We start from the raw sequence: 19,987 nt of genomic DNA, 5'->3' as shown, positions 1-19,987 counted from the left end.
GAGAAAGGTCGTTCACCTGTATGCACTGCGGGAAGAGGTTCTCAGAGAGGAGCTACCTCAGGATACACCAGCAAAATTACCATTCCACTCAATAGCTAATGACATTTAGATCAAACCCTGCATTAAAGACAAAGAATCATTTTCATTGTTGTCAGCAAAACATATCCACCGATGCATTTGGAGTAACAAGAGGAACAGATTTCAGTATTGGATATTACTGGGTAGAATATTGCATCTATACATTGTGTGATATACTTTGCCTAGTGAAAGTCTGCACACACCTTGCACAGTCTTCACATTTTGCTGTCTTAAAATTAAGTCTAAAAAGGGTTTAAGTTGGATTTAGAAAGTTAAAGTATTGTGGTGGCAGCATCATGTACGTCACCGGCAGGGATCGGGAACTAAAAAGTCAGAGGAAACCCTGCCACAGTTTTCTGAATACCTAACCCTGGAATAGTTGTATTTTTCACAAATGACACACATTTTAATGCCAAATATACACCAGAATGACTTTCCAAGAGGTGTTGAGTGATCCTGACTTAAATCTGAGACAATGTTTGAATATTCCCAATCAAATTAGCTGAATTTGAGCAATATTGCAAGAACAATTAATATAATTAATATACAGGTAAAATAATAGAAACACTTGAGTAAATGAAGGATACAAAGTGTGTGTGTGTGTGTGTGTGTGTGTGTGTGTGTGTGTGTGTGTGTGTGTGTATATATATATATATACATATACATATACATACATACATACATACATACATACATACATACATACATACATACATACATACATACATACATACATACATACACATACCCAGTTGAAGTCGGAAGTTTACATACACGTAGGTTGGAGTCATTAAAACTCATTTTTCAACCATTCCGCAAATTTCTTGTTAACAAACTATAGTTTTGGCAAGTTGGTTAGGACATAAATTTTGTGCATGACACAAATAATTTTTCTAACAATTGTTTACAGACGGATTATTTCACTGTATCACAATTCCAGTGGGTCAGAAATGTACATACACTAAGTTAACTGCCTTTAAACAGCTTGGAAAATTCCAGAAAATGATTTCTTGGCTTTAGAATCTTCTGATAGGCTAATTGACATCATTTGAGTCAATTGGAGGTGTACCTGTGGATGTATTTCAAGGCCTGCCTTCAAACTCAGCGCCTCATTGCGTGACATCATGGGAAAATCAAAAGAAATTAGCCAAGACCTCTGAAGAAAATTGGAGTCCTCCACAAGTCTGGTTCATTCTTGGGAGGAATTTCCAAATGCCTGAAGGTACCACGTTCATCTGCACAAACAATAGTATGCAAGTATAAACACCATGGGACCATGCAGCCATCATACCGCTCAGGAAGGAGACGCGTTCTGTCTCCTAGAGATTAACGTACTTTGGTGCGAAAAGTGCAGATCAATCCCGGATCAACAGCAAAGGACCTTGTGAAGATTCTGGAGGAAACAGGTACAAAAGTATCTAATATCCACAGTAAAACGAGTCCTATATCAACATAATCTGAAAGGCCGCTCAGCAAGGAAGAAGCCACTGCTCCAAAACTGCCATAAAAAAGCCAAACTACGGTTTGCAACTGCACATGGGGACAACGATCGTACTTTTTGGAGAAATGTCCTCTGGTCTGATGAAACAAAAATAGAACTGTTTGGCCATAATGACCATGGTTATGTTTGGAGGAAAGAGGGGGAGGCTTACAAGCCGAAGAACACAATCCCTACCGTGAAGCATGGGGGTGGCAGGATCATGTTGTGGGGGTGCTTTGCTGCAGGAGGGACTGGTGCACTTCACAAAATAAATGGCATCATGAGGAGGGAAAATTAGGTGGATATATTGAAGCAACATCTCAAGACATCAGTCAGGAAATTAAAGCTTGGTTGCAAATGGGTCTTCCAAATGGACAATGACCCCAAGCATACTTCCAAAGTTGTGGCAAAATGGCTTAAGGACAACAAAGTCAAGGTATTGGAGTGGCCATCACAAAGCCCTGACCTCAATCCTATAGAAAATTTGTGGGCTGAACTGAAAAAGCGTGTGCGAGCAAGGAGGCCTACAAACCTGACTCAGTTACACCAGCTCTGTCAGGAGGAATGGGCCAAAATTCACCCAACTTATTGTGGGAAGCTTGTGGAAGGCTACCTGAAACGTTTAACCCAAGTTAAACAATTTAAAAGCAATGCTACCAAATACTAATTGAGTGGATGTAAACTTCTGACCCACTGGGAATGTGATGAAAGAACTAAAAGCTGAAATAAATCATTATCTGTACTATTATTCTGACATTTCACATTCTTAAAATAAAGTGGTGATCCTAACTGACCTAAGAAAGGACATTTTTACTAGGATTAAATGTCAGGAATTGTGAAAAACTGAGTTTAAATGTATTTGGCTAAGGTGTATGTAAACTTCTGACTTCAACTGTATGTATGTATGTATGTATGTATGTATGTATGTATGTATGTACCCCAAAAATATATGGGGGATTGGAAATGATGCAGACAGTTACATTCATGGAAGCAACAATCTATCCGCAATATTAAAGCTGATCCACCCCCTAAAAAAATACAGTTTTCATAGTACTCATAGCAATCCCTCATTGCCCAATCAAAAGATGCTCCAAAGCAGGATGTCTTGATCCAACATCCTCTCACAGTCAGTAGACATGGAGGATGGAAAACCTGATCTGCTGTTAGTCAAAGAGGAGACCATAGAAGACGGATTAGAGACCATTGACCTGCTGAATGGACTAAAGATGGGGGGTTAAGGTAAGGGAGAAAAACATAAGTCTTTCTATAAATAATGAGATAAAATTGGGACAAAAATAAATTATTTTCATGCAGTTCCAAATGTGTACTTAGAGGAATATATGCAAATTGTCCCTGAACTCCACCTATACAACAAAATAGGCCTAGGACTATACATAACTTAAGCAGGGTTCATACAGACGTTGGAAAGTCAAATTCAAGGACTTTCATGGACTTTTTTTCAAGCACTTAATTGTAATTTAAGGACCTAAATATTATTCAATTGTAGAATTTATATTATTGGAAATGTAGGGCCTAATATAGAACCCCCCCACCCCCAAAAAACATGCAAAAAGTGTCCCAAAAAAAGTAGACCATTACCACTTACAATTGTTTTAGGCTTTGCCAATGCATTGATTTTCAAATTAGTATTACATTCTAAAATATGAGAATAATGTGGAGTTGCCTGACTAAATAAATGGGATGCCAGCATGGCGGTTTTTCTGTAGCCTATGTGGCCGACGCAGGCACACATAATAAAGCCGTGAATTGCGGTCGCGTCAAACTTAGTTTGAATCTCACCATCAGTTGTTTTTATGAAGAGAAAGCGACCAAAAACCAGGTTCCTTTTGTAATGAAAGGATTTTTATGGAAAGTCAAGTTGAAGCCAGCATTAGATGTTGTCATCCTCATAATAACCGCACGTGGTTTTACCGAAACAGAGTAGCGCAACACCGTTCAATTGAAGCGGCGGGAAACAAAAAGTGGCCACACCTGACAAAAAAGTATCAAAAATGAAATCGCAGATAATTTACAAGGGAGCAGGAGGACTTATAAATTGGCTACAATAATACAAGGACTTTTCAAGCACTAAATTGAAGAAATGTCTTATTATCAAAGTAGGCCAATCCCAGTACTTGAATTTCTGAGCTCCAAAACTACTTGAAGCCCTCTGTATTGTTAAAAAAAAAAAACAGGGGTAACATGGAAACCAAAATGTATTTGTCAGGTTATTTCATTACCAGATCACATTGTGAAGAAGGCTGTCATTATATCCAGAATACTTCATAGCATTGGGTGTTGCGTAATAGTCTATCCTACACAATTGCGCACAGTAGACTCGGTGTCCAATCTGAGGCACAAAAACAAATGAAAACATGAACTCATTACCTTCATGCTTTCTCTGTTAAATCTAACGAAACCCTTATGTAAATCAAACAGAAAATAACTGATGATCAACATCACTTCGCTGGGGATATTAGATCCAAAGTGGATCCAAGCACAAAGGTCTTCACAGGCTTAAGTAATGAGACAATAATATTCGGGACATTCCTCGCAAACACCCTTTTTCCAGCACTTGTGCTGATGTTTTATAGCATGTGCTATCACAACAGCTGTTCGTCACTTGAATGTCTTTCAGAAATTCCTTCCTGAATCAGATAATGTGTGAACATATCACAGCATAATTAAACAGCTCAACATCAAATGCGCATCTAACAAGTATTATGTCATTATTGAAGAACCACATTAATGACCGCATCGATTTAGGTTTTAAGTATCAAGTTAAGGTGACACTTTCAGTTAGAAGCATTCGATTTTGGATCACATAACTTTTGGGGGATTTGTGCCCACAAAAACTGTTTTCACCCCATAACATACAGAGACACGAAATGTTACATAGTTGCACTGCATTTCTGAGATCTCTATTCAAAAAATGGTCTGACAGCTAGGTCAAGGATTCTTACAGGGTTAAAGTTTGTCAAATTGAACTGATTAATGCCTAATAAATGATATAATTGCAACACTGCCATAAATATAAGGACAGAAAAGTAATGTTTTATGTCACACGGTTTTGGACAAATCTATCAAGACACGAACCATGAGAAAGGGTTAAAAGGGTTTTAAATTAGCTTGTAAATGTTATTGAATATACACTATATATACAAAAGTATTTGGACACCGCTTCAAATGAGTGTTTTTGGCTATTTCAGCAACACCCGTTGCTGACAGGTGTATACAATCGAGCACACAGCCATGCAATCTCCATTAAAAAAACATTGGCAGTAGAATGGCCTTACTGAAGAGCTCAGTGACTTTCAACGTGGCAATGTCATAGGATGCCACATTTCCAACAAGTCAATTCATCAAATTTATGCCCTGCTAGAGCTGCCCTGGTCAACTATAAGTGCTGTTATTGTGAAGTAGAAACGTCAAGGAGCAACAACAGCTCTGCTGCGAAGAGGTAGGCCACAAGCTCACAGAACGTGATCGCCGAGTGCTGAAGCGCGTAGCGTGTAAAAATTGTCTGTTCTCAGTTGCAACACTCACTACAGAGTTCCAAACTCCCTCTGGAAGCAACGTCAGCATAAGAACTTTTCGTGAAATGAGTGGTGTAAAGCTCACCGCCATTGGACTCTGGAGTGATGAATCACGCTTCACCCTCTGGCAGTCCGACAGACGAATCTCGGTTTGGCGAATACCAGGAGAACGCTACCTGCCCCAATGCATTGTGCCAAATGTAAAGTTAGGTGGAGCAGGAATAATGGTCTGGGGGTGTTTTTCATGGTTCGGGCTAGGCCCCTTAGTTCCAGTGAAGGGACCTGTGTCGCACTGCTTTGCTTTGTCGCAGTTGTAAATGAGAACTTGTCCTCAACTGGCCTACTTGATTAAATAAAGGTAAAATAAATAAAAGGGAAATCTTAACGCTACAGCATACAATGACATTCTAGACGATTCTGTGCTTCCAACTTTGTGGCAACAGTTTGGGGAAGGCCTTTTCCTGTTTTAGCATGACAATGCCCCCGTGCACAAAGCGAGGTCCATACAGAAATGGTTTGTTGAAATTGGTGAGGAAGAAATTGACTGGCCTGCACAGAGCCCTGACCTCAACCCCATCGAACACCTTTGGGATGAATTGGAACGCTGACTGCGAGCCAAGCCTAATCGCCCAACATCAGTGCCCGACCTCACTAATGCTCTTGTGCTGAATGGAAGCAAGTCCCTGCAACAATGTTCCAACTTCTAGTGGAAAGCCTTCCCAAAAGAGTGGAGGCTGTTATAGCAGCAAAAGGGGGACCAATGCCATATTAATGCCCATGATTTTGGAATAAGATGTTCGAGGAGCAGGTGTCCACATATACTTTTAGTCATGTCGTGTATCTATGTTCCCCCCCTTATATCTTAATGTAACGACACAAAATAAAATGGCAGATTATTATAAATGACAAGAGCTGGTACCCTAGTTTGTAGAAAGACCCACATACAGAACATAATAGATATACTTCAATGGGAATAGTGATGCACCTGGCTATTTATTTTTATTCATTCATAAAATGTAATCAATACAACTTATGTTTACATACAAAAACACATTGTATGAACTTCACCAGGTAATTCACTCAAACTCCATATGTAGAGTTCTCTACCATGTTCGTGAAGTATATTTTGTAACCTCTTCCTGCAGATGGTTGGCTGGAGGCTAACAAAAGAGACTGGGAGGCCATCTTGGATTCCCAGACCCAGATGGGTGCAGCCAAGGGCCCGGGGGACAACATCACTGAGCAGGCCAGGACCAGAGGCGAAATAGTGGAGGTCAGTGGATGGGACAGCGTCTTCAACTCTGGGCTGGGGAACAACACTGTTAACCACAACCAGAAACAGACTGTCAAACACAAAACAACAACCAAACTTAGTCTCCATGACAACAGACTGGCTGAGACCAGAGTGGGGTGTAGATTTGGTCTGCAGGGATGGGGATGTGTCGGTTCGCGGCAGGAGAGAATAGACACAGAATCGGCCATCAATGCTCCGTCCTGCTCCAATAGTTGTGATTCAGAGAGGCTGACAGCTCCTCAAGTTAACCCCCTAACAGGTGCTGCCTTCAGCCTACCTTCTATAGGATCTATCAACTGGAACATGGACCCTGCGACAACACTTCCTGGCCTTCGTCCTCCTCACACTCTCCTAATGTTAAACCAGACCTCAGACAATGCCAGTGCCTCAACAATAAATTGCTACACAAGCCCATTGACAAATTATATTAGTAGTAACGCTATCAGTAGATCCGGTGGCAAAGAGAAGCGCTTCATGTGTTCGTTCTGTGGGAAAGCCTTCAGTTTCCCCAAACAGGTGAAGATCCACCAGAGGATGCACACGGGGGAGAAACCGTTTAGCTGCCATCTGTGCCGGGCCAGTTTTTCAGACTCTTCCAACCTGAAGAGGCACCAGAGGGTCCACACAGGGGAGAAACTCTACAGCTGCCCCCATTGTGAGAAGAGGTTCTCCCACCAGCACGAGCTGAAGAGGCACCTGATGGTCCACACAGGAGAGAGGCCGTTCTCCTGTCCGTACTGCGGGAAGAGATTCTCAGAGAGGAGCTACCTTAGGATACACCAGCCGAAAATGCACATGGCCTGTGTATAAAGTATAGTAACATGTCATGTAGTACTAGTAATGTAAGTGTAGTGTAACGTATGGTGACATGTAATGTAGTATCAGCTAGTTTGTAGTTAATTCTGTTATTTTTGGTTGTATTAGGGAACTGGATGAGGTGAACTGAGGAAATAATGAGTATGATGAGGCAGAGTAGATGATATGGTGATGGTTGGTGTGATGGTGTCTGTAAAAATGCTTCACTGATGAAAAGTGACAACCTTGTCCTGTTTGATGCTAGTGTTTTAAAATGAGGCAATGATATTGCCTTAATTCATATTTTTTGGTTACTTTTACCCCTTTTTCTCCCCAATTTCATGGCATCCAATTGGTAGTTACAGTCTTGTCTCATCGCTGCAACTCCCGTACAGACTCGGGAGAGGCGAAGGTCGAGAGCCGTGCGTCCTCCGAAACACAACCCAGCCAAGTCGCACTGCTTCTTGACACAATGCCCACTTACCCCGGAAGTTAGTCACGCCAATGTGTCGGAGGAAACACTGTACACCTGGCGACCATGTCAGCGTGCACTGTGGCACCCGGTCCGCCACAGAAGTTGCTAGAGCGCGATGGGACAAGGACATCCCTGCCGGCCTAACCCGGACGACGCTGGGCCAATTGTGCGCTGCCCCATGGGTCTCCCGGTTGCAGCCGGCTGTGACAGAGCCTAGACTCGAACCCAGAATATCTTATGGCACAGCTAGCACTGCACCGGGAGGCCTAATTCATGTTTATTAATGTAGTGAAGCAGTGTGTAATGTTGAACCTTTTTCAATGTGTTCTGAAATGCGTTTTGTCAAAGTGAGGGTACCTAAATTTACACAAAGGATAAAGTATTACCATAGGGAGAAAAGTTATTCTGGTCACGTATCATTTTGTGCATTATAAGTACTGTACTTCACAATATTACCATTTTGTTGAAATTAAAATACAAAATTGACTCTGTACTGACTGACTTGGTGGTTTTTATATCATTGCAGGGACTGAGTTTCCCTTCTCAGTCTAACCAAAACATTATACTTAATTCTTGAATCAACACATATGGACAATTTTTATAATAAATTCCAATGGCTCCATATTGTTAGGTACTTGAATCACAGTGTTAGCAATGGGCTTAACTGTGGTTAACCTTTTATAATATGTCATGCTTGTGTTTACAGTAGAGTTCCTTATATAAACCTTTATATGCTCTTCTGTACATTTTGTGTTTGCAGTCCATGAGGACCATGGTTACCCCACCAATACAGACAGGGTCAGGATGGGCATTCACCACAAGAGGTACCTAGCCTATAACACAGAACACAATCCCAACAACACCCAAACAATGGCTAGAGGTCAAGGACGGAGCTCAAAGACTCCTGCTTCTACCTCATCTGGTGTCATTGGGTCACAACGTGGGAGGCCAAGCAGTAGGACAGATGCAGACAAGCCCTACTACTGCCCCACATGTGGGAAGTGCTTTGCTAGGGCAGACTATTTCAGGGAGCACCAGACCGTTCACACCAAGGAGAGGCCCTTCAAGTGCAAACTGTTACAAGAGCTTCTCCTTCCTGACTAACCTTACCAGACATAGGAGTGTCCACAACCGGGAGAAATCGTAGCAGTGTGGCTTGAGATGCACACAAGGGATGTCTGGGATAGTTCTCATGTGAAGTGTCTTGAGGTAAGAGGGTAATCAATCACATACCTCTCATTAACCCTTTGGTAACTTGTCATTTGAAACAGGCTTGAGTAAATACCTGTTTTTAGAGAGACAGTAAACCTAGGCTAGAACAAGGACAGTTTAATATTTACCTTACTGGAGGTGATGTAGAGGAAATAAAGTCATTGTTTTCTACTCAATTCTTGCTAACACTATTCTTTCTAAACAAGTCTGCTCTCAGCTTTAAATATACTTTTCATAGGAGATTTGATGTGTAATGTAATAAGCACAACCCTATTTCAAAGAACAGCGTGCATACCTTTTTCATTTAACCACACCCTTTTGTGACTATTTAACAGTCTGATTGCCTGGAAATAGAAGCTGTTTTTCAGTCTCTCGGTCCCAGCTTTGATGTACCTGTACTGTCTCCACAGCTTAGATGGTAGCGGGTATACAGACCGTGCCTCGGGTGGCTGAGGTCCTTGATCTTCTTGGCCTTCCTGTGACACCATGTGCTGTAGATGTCCTGGAGGGCAGGCAGTGTGCACCTGGTGATGCGAGGAGCTAACCGCACCATGGCGCGGATGGTGCAATTGTCATACCAGGCGGAGACACAGGATGCTTTCAATGGTGCATCTTAGGGGCCAGCCTCATGAGATTGAAGAGGTGCAACACCACACTGTGTGTGGATTGACCATTTCAGGTTGTCAGTGATCTGCATGCCAAAGAACAAAGTATTTTTTTATGGGTCTATTTTTGTATGATGTAGTTCCCCCCTACCCCCGCCCCCTTTCCTAAAATGTTTATTTTTTCTATAGTTTACCACCCTGTACAGTAGGTGGCGGTATGCACCTCTAACAATTGTTTACAAACCGCCGTAATACCAAAGAAGAGAACAGTGACCGAGAACATTATCAACGTCAGCGTTTTGTGTTATTATTTAGACGTTTATTAACACCATTTAACTGCACAGCGTCACATACTTACCCCATAATTCGCGTTGTTGACAGGACTTGGTTGATATGTTATCTAGGTAACGCTAGATAGCTGCTAACAATGGCTAATTGTATGGTTTTTCACACTCAAATAGCCTCCATCATGGAGGTTCTAGCGAATGCAGCCGTGGCAGAGATCTGTAAACTCGTAGACGACGACTATGCAGTGTTTCGTTTGGAAATAACTCAAAGCCAGAAAGAAAACAGGGGATTGCGGAGGAAACTACAGCTATTGGAAATGAAGGTGGCACGGGAGCGCGTCCTTCCCAGTAGTGTCAAGATCCTCGACCGATACAGAGGAATTGCAAGAGGTACATTTTGCAGGAAGCTGAAGCTGCGGGGCCTGTCGACCCCTTCCCGTCTGCGCATGTGTGACTTCAGATGTGTTAACCAGAATTGGATCTTGGTCCATTTTTGGATAGTATGCTATAATCCCATTGATTATTTTGCAAAGACACTAGCATATTCTAACCAGATTATTTATGTGCTGCATTTACTATGATTTACTAATTGAAAACAATATGACGCATGGACATAACCAATCGATCTATAAATAGTACATCAAGAAGTTATGCTTAGTGTTTAATCCTCGCCAATTCCAGACAGTGAGTACGTTGACATGCACAGTAATAATTCGATATTAAACTGATTATGGCAGTAGGCCGATTATGCAATAATCATGTAAACGCACTCTGTTTATCTTAATCAGTATAATGTCCAAATCTAATCAATCATACGGCAATTAAAATAACCTGGCTTTCTGAGCAATCTTTTAATATTATTAAAGCATATAAACACCTTAATCTGCGTTTCAGCTGTGTATTTGATCTGCCATGTGCTAGCACCAGCCGAGAGAGCCTCCCTCTTTTGCGCAAGTGAAGTGAAGCCTGACCGACAGCATCATTGCATCAATTTGCTTAATTCGGCTGTCCAACTTTTTCATTATGCAATCCAACATTTTTTCCTCTGTGTGCAACAAAAGTTCAACATTCACCTTTTCCTACTAGTTCTGTCAAGTCTATGCATACAATATGATGCATATGTTGGAGATATCAAATTTAATTGTCACATACAAATGGTTAGCAGGTGTTAACGCAAGTGTGGTGGAACTAGAAGCTTGTGCTTCTAGTTCCACCATGCAGTAATATCTAACAAGTAATATAACCTTACAATTTCACAACAACTACCTTATACACACAAGTGTAAAGGAATGAATACGAATATGTACATAAAAACATATAAATGAGTGATGGCCGAACGGCATAGGCAAGATGCAGTAGATGGTATAGAGTACAGTATATGCATATGAGATGAGCAATGCAGGGTATGAGAACATTATATGAAGTGACATTGTTAAAGTAGCTAGTGATACCTTACATCAAGATGGCAAGATGCAGTAGATGGTATAGCATACAGTATATACATAAGAGATGAGTAATGTAGGGTAAGTAAACATTATATAATATAAAGTGGCTAGTGATAAATTGATTACATCAATTTTTCCATTATTAAAGTGGCTAGAGATGAGTCAGTATGTTGGCAGCAGCTACTCAATGTTAGTGATGGCTGTTTAACAGTCTGATGGCCTTGAGATAGAAGCTGTTTTTCAGTCTCTTGGTCCCCGCTTTGATGCACCTGTACTGACCTCGCCTTCTGGATGATAGTGGGGTGAACAGGCAGTGGCTCGGGTGGTTGTTGTCCTTGATGATCTTTTTGGCCTTCCTGTGACATCGGGTGGTGTAGGTCTCCTGGAGGGCAGGTAGTTTGCACCCGGTGATGCGTTGTGCAGACCTCACTACCCTCTGGGGAGCCTTCCGGTTATGGGCGGAGCAGCTGCCGTACCAGGCAGTGATACAGCCCGACAGGATGCTCTCGATTGTGCATCTGTAAAGGTTTGTGAGTGTTTTTGGTGACAAGCCCGAATTTCTTCAGCCTCCTGAGGTTGAAGAGGCGCTGCTGCACCTTCTTCACCACGCTGTCTGTGTGGGTGGACCATTTCAGTTTGTCCGTGATGTGTACGCCGAGGAACTTAAAACTCTCCACCCTCTCCACTACTGTCCCGTCAATGTAGATAGGGGGCTGCTCCCTCTGCTGTTTCCTGAAGTCCACGATCATCTCCGTTATTTTCCTGACACCACACTCCGAGGGCACTCACCTCCTCCCTATAGGCCGTCTCGTCGTTGTTGGTAATCAAGCCTACCACTGTAGTGTCGTCTGCACTACACAGAACACTCTGCAACAGCAATGCTGTGAGGCAAACGCTGCGTTCCAATGGGAATGAATGTACTTCTGTTGTCCCAAAACGCAATGACAATGTCAATATTATGTGTAGGCCGGTGACGACAAAATCTACATTTAATCCATTTCAAATTCAGGCTGTAACAACAAAATGTGGAAAAAGTCAAGGGGTGTGAATACTTTGAAGGCAGTCTAGTCTTGCTAACTAGGTAGACAGCTTGTTTTACAGTAACAGTCAAAAGTTTGGACACACACTCATTCCTCATTTTCTTTATTTTTACTATGTTCTACATTGTAGAATAATAGTGAAGACATAAATTATGAAATAACACATGGAATCATGTAGTAACCAAAAAAAGTGTTAAACAAATCAAAATATATTTAATATGTGAGAATTCAAAGTAGCCACCCTTTGCCTTAATGACAGTTTTGCATCATCTTGGCATTTTCTCATCCAGCTTCACCTGGAATGCTTTTCCAACAGTCTTGAAGGCATTCCCACATATGCTGAGCACTTGTTGGCTGCTTTTCTTTCACTCTTCGATCCAACTCATCCCAAACCATCTCAATTGGGTTGAGGTCGGGTGATTGTGGAGGGCAGGTCATCTGATGTAGCACTACAACACTCATTCTTGTTAAAATAGCACTTACACAGCCTGGAGGTGTGTTGGGTCATTGTCCTGTTGAAAAATAAATGATAGTCCCACTAAGCGCAAACCAGATGGGATAGCATATCGCTGCAGAATGCTGTGGTAGCCATGCTGGTTAAGTGTGCCTTGAATTCTAAATAAATCACTGACAGTGTCACCAGCAAAGCACCCACACACCTCCTCCTCCATGCTTCACGGTGGGAACCATACATGCCGAGATCCGTTCACCTACTCTGCGTCTCAAAGACACAGCGGTTGGAACCAAAAATCAGAAATTTGGACTCATCAGACCAAAGCACAGATTTCCACCGGTCTCATGTCCACTCTCGTGTTTCTTGGCCCTAGCAAGTCTCTTCTTATTATTGGTGTCCTTTAGTAGTGGTTTCTTTGCAGCAATTCGCCCATGAAGGCCTGATCCACAAAGTCTCCTCTGAGCAGTTGACGTTGAGATGTGTCTGTTACTTGAACTCTGAAGCATTTATTTGGGCTGCAATCTGAGTTGCAGTTAACTTTAATGAATGTATCCTCTGCAGCAGAGGGAACTCTTGGTCTTCCTTTCCTGTGGCGGTCCTTATGAGAACCAGTTTTATGATGACGCTTGATGGTTTTTGTGATGGCACTTGATGGTTTTTGTGACTGCACTTGAAGAAAGTTCTTGACATTTTCCGGATTGACACACCTTCATGTCTTAATTAAAGAAATTTCGGACTGTTGTTTCTCTTTGCTTATTTGAGCTGTTGTTGCCATAGTAGGGACTTGGTCTTTTACCAAATAGGGCTATATTCTGTATACCACCCCACCTTATCACAACACAACTGATTGTCTCAAATGCATTAAGAAGGAAAGAAATTCCACATATTAACTTTAAACAAGGCAACCTCTTAATTCAAATGAATTTCAGGTGACTACCTGGTTGAGCGAATGCCAAGAGTGTGCTAAGCTGTCATCAAGGCAAATGGTGGCTACTTTGAAGAATCTCAAATACAAAATATATTTTCATTTGTTTAACACTTTTTTGGTTTCTACATAATTCCATACGTGTTATTTCATAGTTGATGTCTTCACTATTATTCTACAATGTAGAAAATGGTACAAATAAAGAAAAACCCTGGAATGAGTAGGTGCATTAACTTTTGACTGGTACTGTATATGCTGGTTGTTTGCATGCATAACTGATGTGTATAATTGTAAGGGGCACTTCCTGTTTTATGGATAATATTTACATTTACAGTGGGTGAGCTCCATTCCTGACAGGCTGATCAGATTAAATAGCAGTCTGAGGCAGATAAGTCAGGATTCTACCTTGTTGGCAGTTTCATAGCTGACGCTTTTTGCAGGCAGACTAGTCAGTGCATTATGTGTATGATCAAGACTGGGTGGGCTCTATTCCTGGTGGGCTGATCAGATTCATTAGCCGCCTCAGATGCTGATGAGACAGAATGCTGCCTAGTAGGCTGTCTGCAAGGAGTTTCACATATCAAACAGCCTTGAAGGCAGTATCCTGATTTATCAGCCTCTGGGGCTGTTATGGAATCTGATCAGCCTGCCAGGAATAGAGCTCAACACCTGGATCAGATATGCATCTGCCCGTAAAGCACTATGACAGCTAATCTGCTTGCAAGGAGCCTTACCTATGAAACCACCTCCAAGGCAGCATCCTGACTTATCAGCCTCTGAGGCTGAAATTGAATCTGATCAGCCTGTCAGGAATGGAGCTCACCCATTGTAAATATAAATATTATCCACAAAACATTATTTCCGCTAATAATTATATACATACATATCAGTTATGCAAGCTAACAACCAGAGTTGATAACTATCTAGCTTGCTAACAAGACTACGTAGCTAACTAGCTAGCTCACAAGGCTAGAAAAGTTAGCTGCATTGTTCCTTGCATGCTATTGGTTGTGGTCTTGGGGGTGACATGCAGCCTGGGAGACGGTGCAGCCTGGGAGACCGTGTTGCCTGTCAGGCATTGTTCAGGGCTTAAATGCCCCGCATTGCGATCAACACAGCCACAGGGCTTCTTGATGAAGTGGTTATCGTGCATCTGAACTAATTAGTGGATGATGCGTGGTACTTTTTTCTCATGATCTCGACAAAATAACTTATGTCGTGATCTTGAGGTAACTATTTAATTTATTTTTATGTCCTCTCTGGACTTCCGTAAATCTGACTATCCACAATAATCACATTATTGTATTATTGTGTGTATGTAACTACTCGGTGTCAAAACTGTCAATAGTGTATAATATAGCTTTGAGCATTGACATTACCTAACTTAACCTCTTTTCCACCAATCACTCTCAGGTGAAGGACATCTCACTGGAGGCCACAGGAGCTTTGTGAAGCCTGCGGGACACAACACATGGAGACACGACCAACCAATCACTGTTGATGAGGGGAGTGGAACCTCAACCCAGCATGTAATCATGATAGAGGTTAGTGTAATAATATTACATCAAAATTACAGTACATGAAATGTGGCCAGTTTACTTCAGAAAGGATCCCCTCAGCTATTCACTTGCTTACATGTACATCCTTATTTATCTGCCATAGGGAAGCTTGTGAGACTTCTTTACTACATTGTTATCCAATGCAACTAATGTACCGATAATAACCTCCTCTCTTCTTGTGTTAGTCTGCAGAGGCTGCAGGTCCTGGGGTCAAGCAGGAGAGGTCTGAAGGAGAGGAGGACCCACGGCAAAGCAGAGACATCCAGCTTGGAGCAGCTGAAACGCCCCCTGTAGCCATGGAGAACCCCACCACCGCCCCAGCGCCCCCCAGGACCCGATGCAGCATCATGGAGGTCAGTGGCACGCCGAACGCCGCCCTCAAGTCAGAGACAGACACAGAAACAGAGACTTTAACGGGGCTATTGCGACTGGACTGCCCTGCTCCTCGCTCAGAGAATTTACTTCACGGGAACCTGAGCCCGAGGACAGTTCTGTCCCATCGGGACTCAGGTGATGCGTTACAGACTGGCAATGATCCATCCTGTTCATATGCTGCAGAGACAGAGATGATACCTGCTGACATGCCTGTGGGCTTAGATACACAGACTAATCTAATGAGAGGGGACTGGAACCAGTACGGCAGTAGTGTATACTCTGAAGGGCGCCTAGATAAGAAAGGGGAAGGTCTGGTCGTAGATGAGGTGACTGTGAAAGTGGAGGATGACGCTCCTCTGACATGGAATGAAGACAAGACTCATTTAGGAGGACAGTCGCAGGGCAACACTAGTGACTTCTTAGACTACAGGGAAAGCTTAGAGACTAATCTAAATGTGTTCAGGGATCGTGATCCAGTGTCCACGTTGATGGGACCTTCTGTTTTACACGGCTGCGTCCTTTTTGATCAGGTGCTGAACTCAAACGACAGGACTAGGGCCCAGACTCAAGGAGGGGGAGCCACATCGGACAATAGTAAAGATAAACGGTTCCTCTGCATGTTCTGTAACAAAGGCTTCAGCTGCTCCCAGAAGGTGGAGATCCACCAGAGGGTCCACACAGGGGTGAAACCCTACAGCTGTACCCAGTGTGATATGCGCTTCGCTGAGGCTGGCAGCCTGAAGAGGCACCAGAGGGTCCACACAGGGGAGAAACCCTTCAGCTGTACCCAGTGTCCTATGCGCTTTTCCCACTCCTCCAGTCTAAAGAGGCACCATAGGGTCCATAACCCTACAGCTGCCCCCAGTGTGAGAAGAGGTTCTCCCACCAGAACCAGGTGAAAATGCAGCTGAAGGTCCACACGGGAGAAAGGCCGTTCGCCTGTACTCACTGCAGGAAGAGGTTTTCAGAGAGGAGCTACCTCAGGATACACCAGCAGAGTAACCATTCCACTCGATAGCTTCTGACGTTTAGCTCAAACCCTGTATTAAAGACAAAGACACATTTTTATTGTTGTCAGCAGAAGACCCACAGATTTGGAATAAAGAGATCAACAGATTTCAGTGTAGAATATTCCTGGGTAGAATATTTCATTCAGACATTGTGTGATATATAAGCCTAAAATGTGTGTTACATATTGTCTTTGTACTGTGTAGGCTATATGATGTTCACAAATGCCTATTTCATTTCTTCCATTCATCTACTTTCCCAAGATACTTTTAATGGTCAAATCTATGCGGTTTATCAAATTCATGGAGAATTTTAGTTTAGACGTGTGTATGTGTGGTTTTCATATGGTGTATTTAACACTTGTTTATTTAATAAACACAAAATGGGCCTTTTCATTCTTAGACTTTCATTGAGACTTGTTTTGGCCCTGTACTCCAGCACTTTGGATTTGAAAATGACAGGTTAATATGTTGACTGTCAGCTTTAATTTGAGCGTATGTATTTTCATCCATATAATCTTTTAGAAATTACAGCACTTTTGGTACATAGTCCCCCCTTTTTAAAGGACCAAAAGTATTGGGTCAAATTCACTTAAGTGTATTAAAGTAGTAAAAAATGTAGTTTTTGGTCCAATATTCCTAGCATGCAATGATTACATCAAGAGTGTGACTCTACAAAATTATTGGATGCATTTGCTGTTTGTTTTGGTTGAGTTTCAGATTATTTTATGTGTCTAACTTTAGCACTCATCATTATTTAAGATTCATTCAGGATTATCTGTAATCATGGTAGCATCCACATTGATGTAGAAGTGCTTAGAAACATTCTATTCTTATTTACAATAAAAGTGACTCCAAAATGACACAATACATCATTTACCATTCATTTCTACTGGGCACAAAATCATTTGAAACACAACCAAAACAAACAACAAATGCATCCAACAAGTTTGTAGAGTCACAAACTGGATGTAGTCATTGCGTGCTAGGAATATGGGACCAAATACAAAAATTACACAAGTGAATTTGTCCCGATACATCTGGTCCCTTAAAATGAGGGAACGATGTACAAACAGTGCTGTAATTTCTAAACGGTTTACCCGATATGGATGAAAATACCCTAAAATTAAATCTGTCGGTCTGCACTTTCATTGTCATTTCATCATTTCAAATCCAAAGTGCTGGAGTACAGAGCCGTAACAGAATTGTCACTGTCCCAATACTTTGATCTCACTGTACATCAAATTTGATCTCACCCTATTCTGCACACACCCAGCAGCACTTTATAACCAATACACACAAAATGGGACCTTTTTATTTAAAGGTCGATTCATGCATCCTCCGAAACATGACGCGCCAAACCGCGCTTCTTAACACCCGCTCGCTTAACCCAGAAGCCAGCTGAACCAATGTGTTGGAGGAAATACAGTTAAACTGACTACCGAGGTCAGCCTGAAGGCACCCGGCCCGCCACAAGGAGTCGCTAGAGCACGATGAGCCAAGTAAAGCCCCCCACGGCCAAACCCTTCTCTAACCCGGAAGACGCTGGGCCAATTGTCCGCCACCCTATAGGACTCCCAATCACGGCCGGTTGTGATACAGCCCGGGATCGAACCCGCGTCTGTAGTGACGCCTCTAGCACTGCGCCACTCGGGAGGCCAAAATGGGACTTTGAATTTGAAGACTTTTAGACCCACATACTAACAAACACCTACTGTACACGTCAAAATAGTTTAGTCAGGTTTGTCTGATGACTTTTGACTTATCATAGCTGACTCATATTTACCCACAACATCATATTTATGTCCACCATGATGGGTTTAAAAACAATGTCATTCTGTAACTACAGTATAGGACTCAGTCGTAGTGGGGATGGGTAAACACTCCATGTTGAACGAGTGTTTATTATCTGTATGTATGTGTGTGTACGTACCTGAGGGAGTGTATGTCTGTGTAATCTGTATCACCTCTTTCTTCCAGGAGGAGGAGGGTCCAGAGGTGCTGCTGGTGAAGGAGGAGGGGTCTGGGGAACCCTGATGGGAACATGGCCATGGAGGACAACCAGACTACACCTCCTCCTGAAACCACAGAGTGTCACTGAGGTTCCACAGCCAGGTCTTGACTCATTTTGTCTTAAGTGTGGGACCATGCCTGAGAATGATCAAATCATTAAAGTGTCAAGTAATCAAATCAAATTGTATTTGTTACGCGCTTCGTAAATAACAGATGTAGACTAACAGTGAAATGTTTACTTACGAGCCCTTCCCAACAATGCAGAGAGAAAAATAACTAGCATGTTTACATAATACTCATAATACTCAATCCCTCATTGCCCAATTAGAAGATATTCCATAGCAGGGTGCTCATATCAGATTTCTTGATCCAACATCCTCTCACTCTGTATCTCTTACAGTCAGTAGACATGGAGGATGGGAAGCCTGATCTGCTGCTGGTCAAAGAGGAGACAATAGAAGACAGACCAGAGAGCATTGATCTGCTGAGTGGACTAAAGATGGGGGAGCAAGGTAAGAGAGAAATACATATAGCCTACATACAGTAATAGATCTTCAATGGGAATAGTGATGCACCTGGTAATGTTTTTTTTGTTTATTTTCTAAATTAATAAAATGATATCAATACAACTTATGTTAAAATATAAAAACACACATTATAATGTATGAACTTGACCAGGTAACTGATTTAAAAATGATTCCCTCTACAATGTCTGTAAAGTCTATTTTGTAACGGTGGTTGGCTAGAGGCTAACAGAGGAGACTGGGCTGTCACCTTGGATTCCCAGACCCAAGAGCCCGGGGACGACCGAGCAGGCCAGGACCAGAGGTGGCATAGTGAAGGTCAGTGGATGGGGCATCATCCACAACTATGGGCCTGGGATCAACACTGTTAACCACAACCAGAAACACAAAACAAGGACTGAATTTAGTCTCCATGACAACAGACTGGCTGAGACCAGGACGAGGTGTAGATTTGGTCCACGGGGACGGGGAGGTGTCTGTATACGGCTGGAGAGAACAGACATAGACTCGGTTAGCGATGCTCCATCCTGCTCCTATAGTTGTGATTCAGAGAGACTGATGGCACCTCAGGTTACCCCCCTAACAGGTGCTGACTTCAGCATGCCTTCTATAGAATCTATCAACTGGAACATGGACCCTGTGACAACACAGACACTCCCTGGCCTTCATCCTCCTCACACTCTCCTAATGTTAAACCAGACCTCAGACAATGCCTCAACACTAAATGGCTACACAAGCCCATTGACAAATGACAGTAGTAGTAACGCTATCAGCAGATCTGGTGGCAAAGAGAAGAGCTTATTGTGTTCATTCTGTGGGAAGTCTTCAGTTTCCCCAAACAGGTGGAGATCCACCAGGGGATGCACACTGGTACAGCCTGTAG

At 42.5% G+C, this 19,987-nt stretch overlaps 2 protein-coding genes and 1 long non-coding RNA gene across 4 annotated transcripts; 2 read left to right on the top strand and 1 right to left on the bottom strand.

Moving 5' to 3' along the window:
- Positions 1-6,454: 6,454 nt before the first annotated feature.
- Positions 6,455-7,430, top strand: LOC115191379 (gastrula zinc finger protein XlCGF49.1-like). The gene has a single exon (XM_029749258.1). It carries the CDS (start codon positions 6,692-6,694, stop codon positions 7,196-7,198), a length of 507 nt encoding a protein of 168 aa, XP_029605118.1. The 5' UTR covers positions 6,455-6,691; the 3' UTR covers positions 7,199-7,430.
- A 722-nt stretch (positions 7,431-8,152) lies between these two features.
- Positions 8,153-10,147, bottom strand: LOC115191392 (uncharacterized). Its single transcript, XR_003877650.1, has 2 exons — positions 9,834-10,147; positions 8,153-9,561 (listed from the first exon to the last, which is right to left on the bottom strand). It is a non-coding gene; the product is annotated as an uncharacterized LOC115191392 (long non-coding RNA).
- Positions 9,874-19,020, top strand: LOC115191313 (zinc finger and SCAN domain-containing protein 21-like). 2 transcript variants are annotated; one of them, XR_003877634.1, is made up of 5 exons: positions 9,874-10,152; positions 15,040-15,170; positions 15,371-15,538; positions 18,548-18,682; positions 18,981-19,020. XR_003877634.1 is itself a non-coding variant. In XM_029749185.1 (3 exons), exons 1-3 carry the CDS (start codon positions 9,903-9,905, stop codon positions 16,457-16,459), a joined length of 1,470 nt encoding a protein of 489 aa, XP_029605045.1. In that variant the 5' UTR covers positions 9,874-9,902; the 3' UTR covers positions 16,460-16,963. The 2 variants fall into 2 exon arrangements, 1 of the variants encoding a protein (XP_029605045.1); XM_029749185.1 differs by lacking the exons at positions 18,548-18,682; positions 18,981-19,020 and having other exon boundaries at positions 15,371-16,963.
- The last annotated feature ends 967 nt before the right edge of the window (positions 19,021-19,987 follow it).

The sequence above is a fragment of the Salmo trutta genome, chromosome 4, assembly GCF_901001165.1.
Source record: "Salmo trutta chromosome 4, fSalTru1.1, whole genome shotgun sequence".
NCBI lineage: Eukaryota > Metazoa > Chordata > Actinopteri > Salmoniformes > Salmonidae > Salmo > Salmo trutta.
This window is presented reverse-complemented; position numbering and strand designations above follow the sequence as displayed.

What these genes read in the sequence shown, in the direction of transcription:
- LOC115191313 (XM_029749185.1), top strand. Translation starts at nt 9,903, where the DNA reads ATGGCTAATTGTATGGTTTTTCACACTCAAATAGCCTCCATCATGGAG. An exon ending in ATACAGAGGAATTGCAAGAG is followed by an intron (nt 10,153 to 15,039) that starts GTACATTTTGCA and finishes AATCACTCTCAG; the next exon opens with GTGAAGGACATCTCACTGGA. An exon ending in AGCATGTAATCATGATAGAG is followed by an intron (nt 15,171 to 15,370) that starts GTTAGTGTAATA and finishes TTCTTGTGTTAG; the next exon opens with TCTGCAGAGGCTGCAGGTCC.
- LOC115191379 (XM_029749258.1), top strand. Translation starts at nt 6,692, where the DNA reads ATGGACCCTGCGACAACACTTCCTGGCCTTCGTCCTCCTCACACTCTC.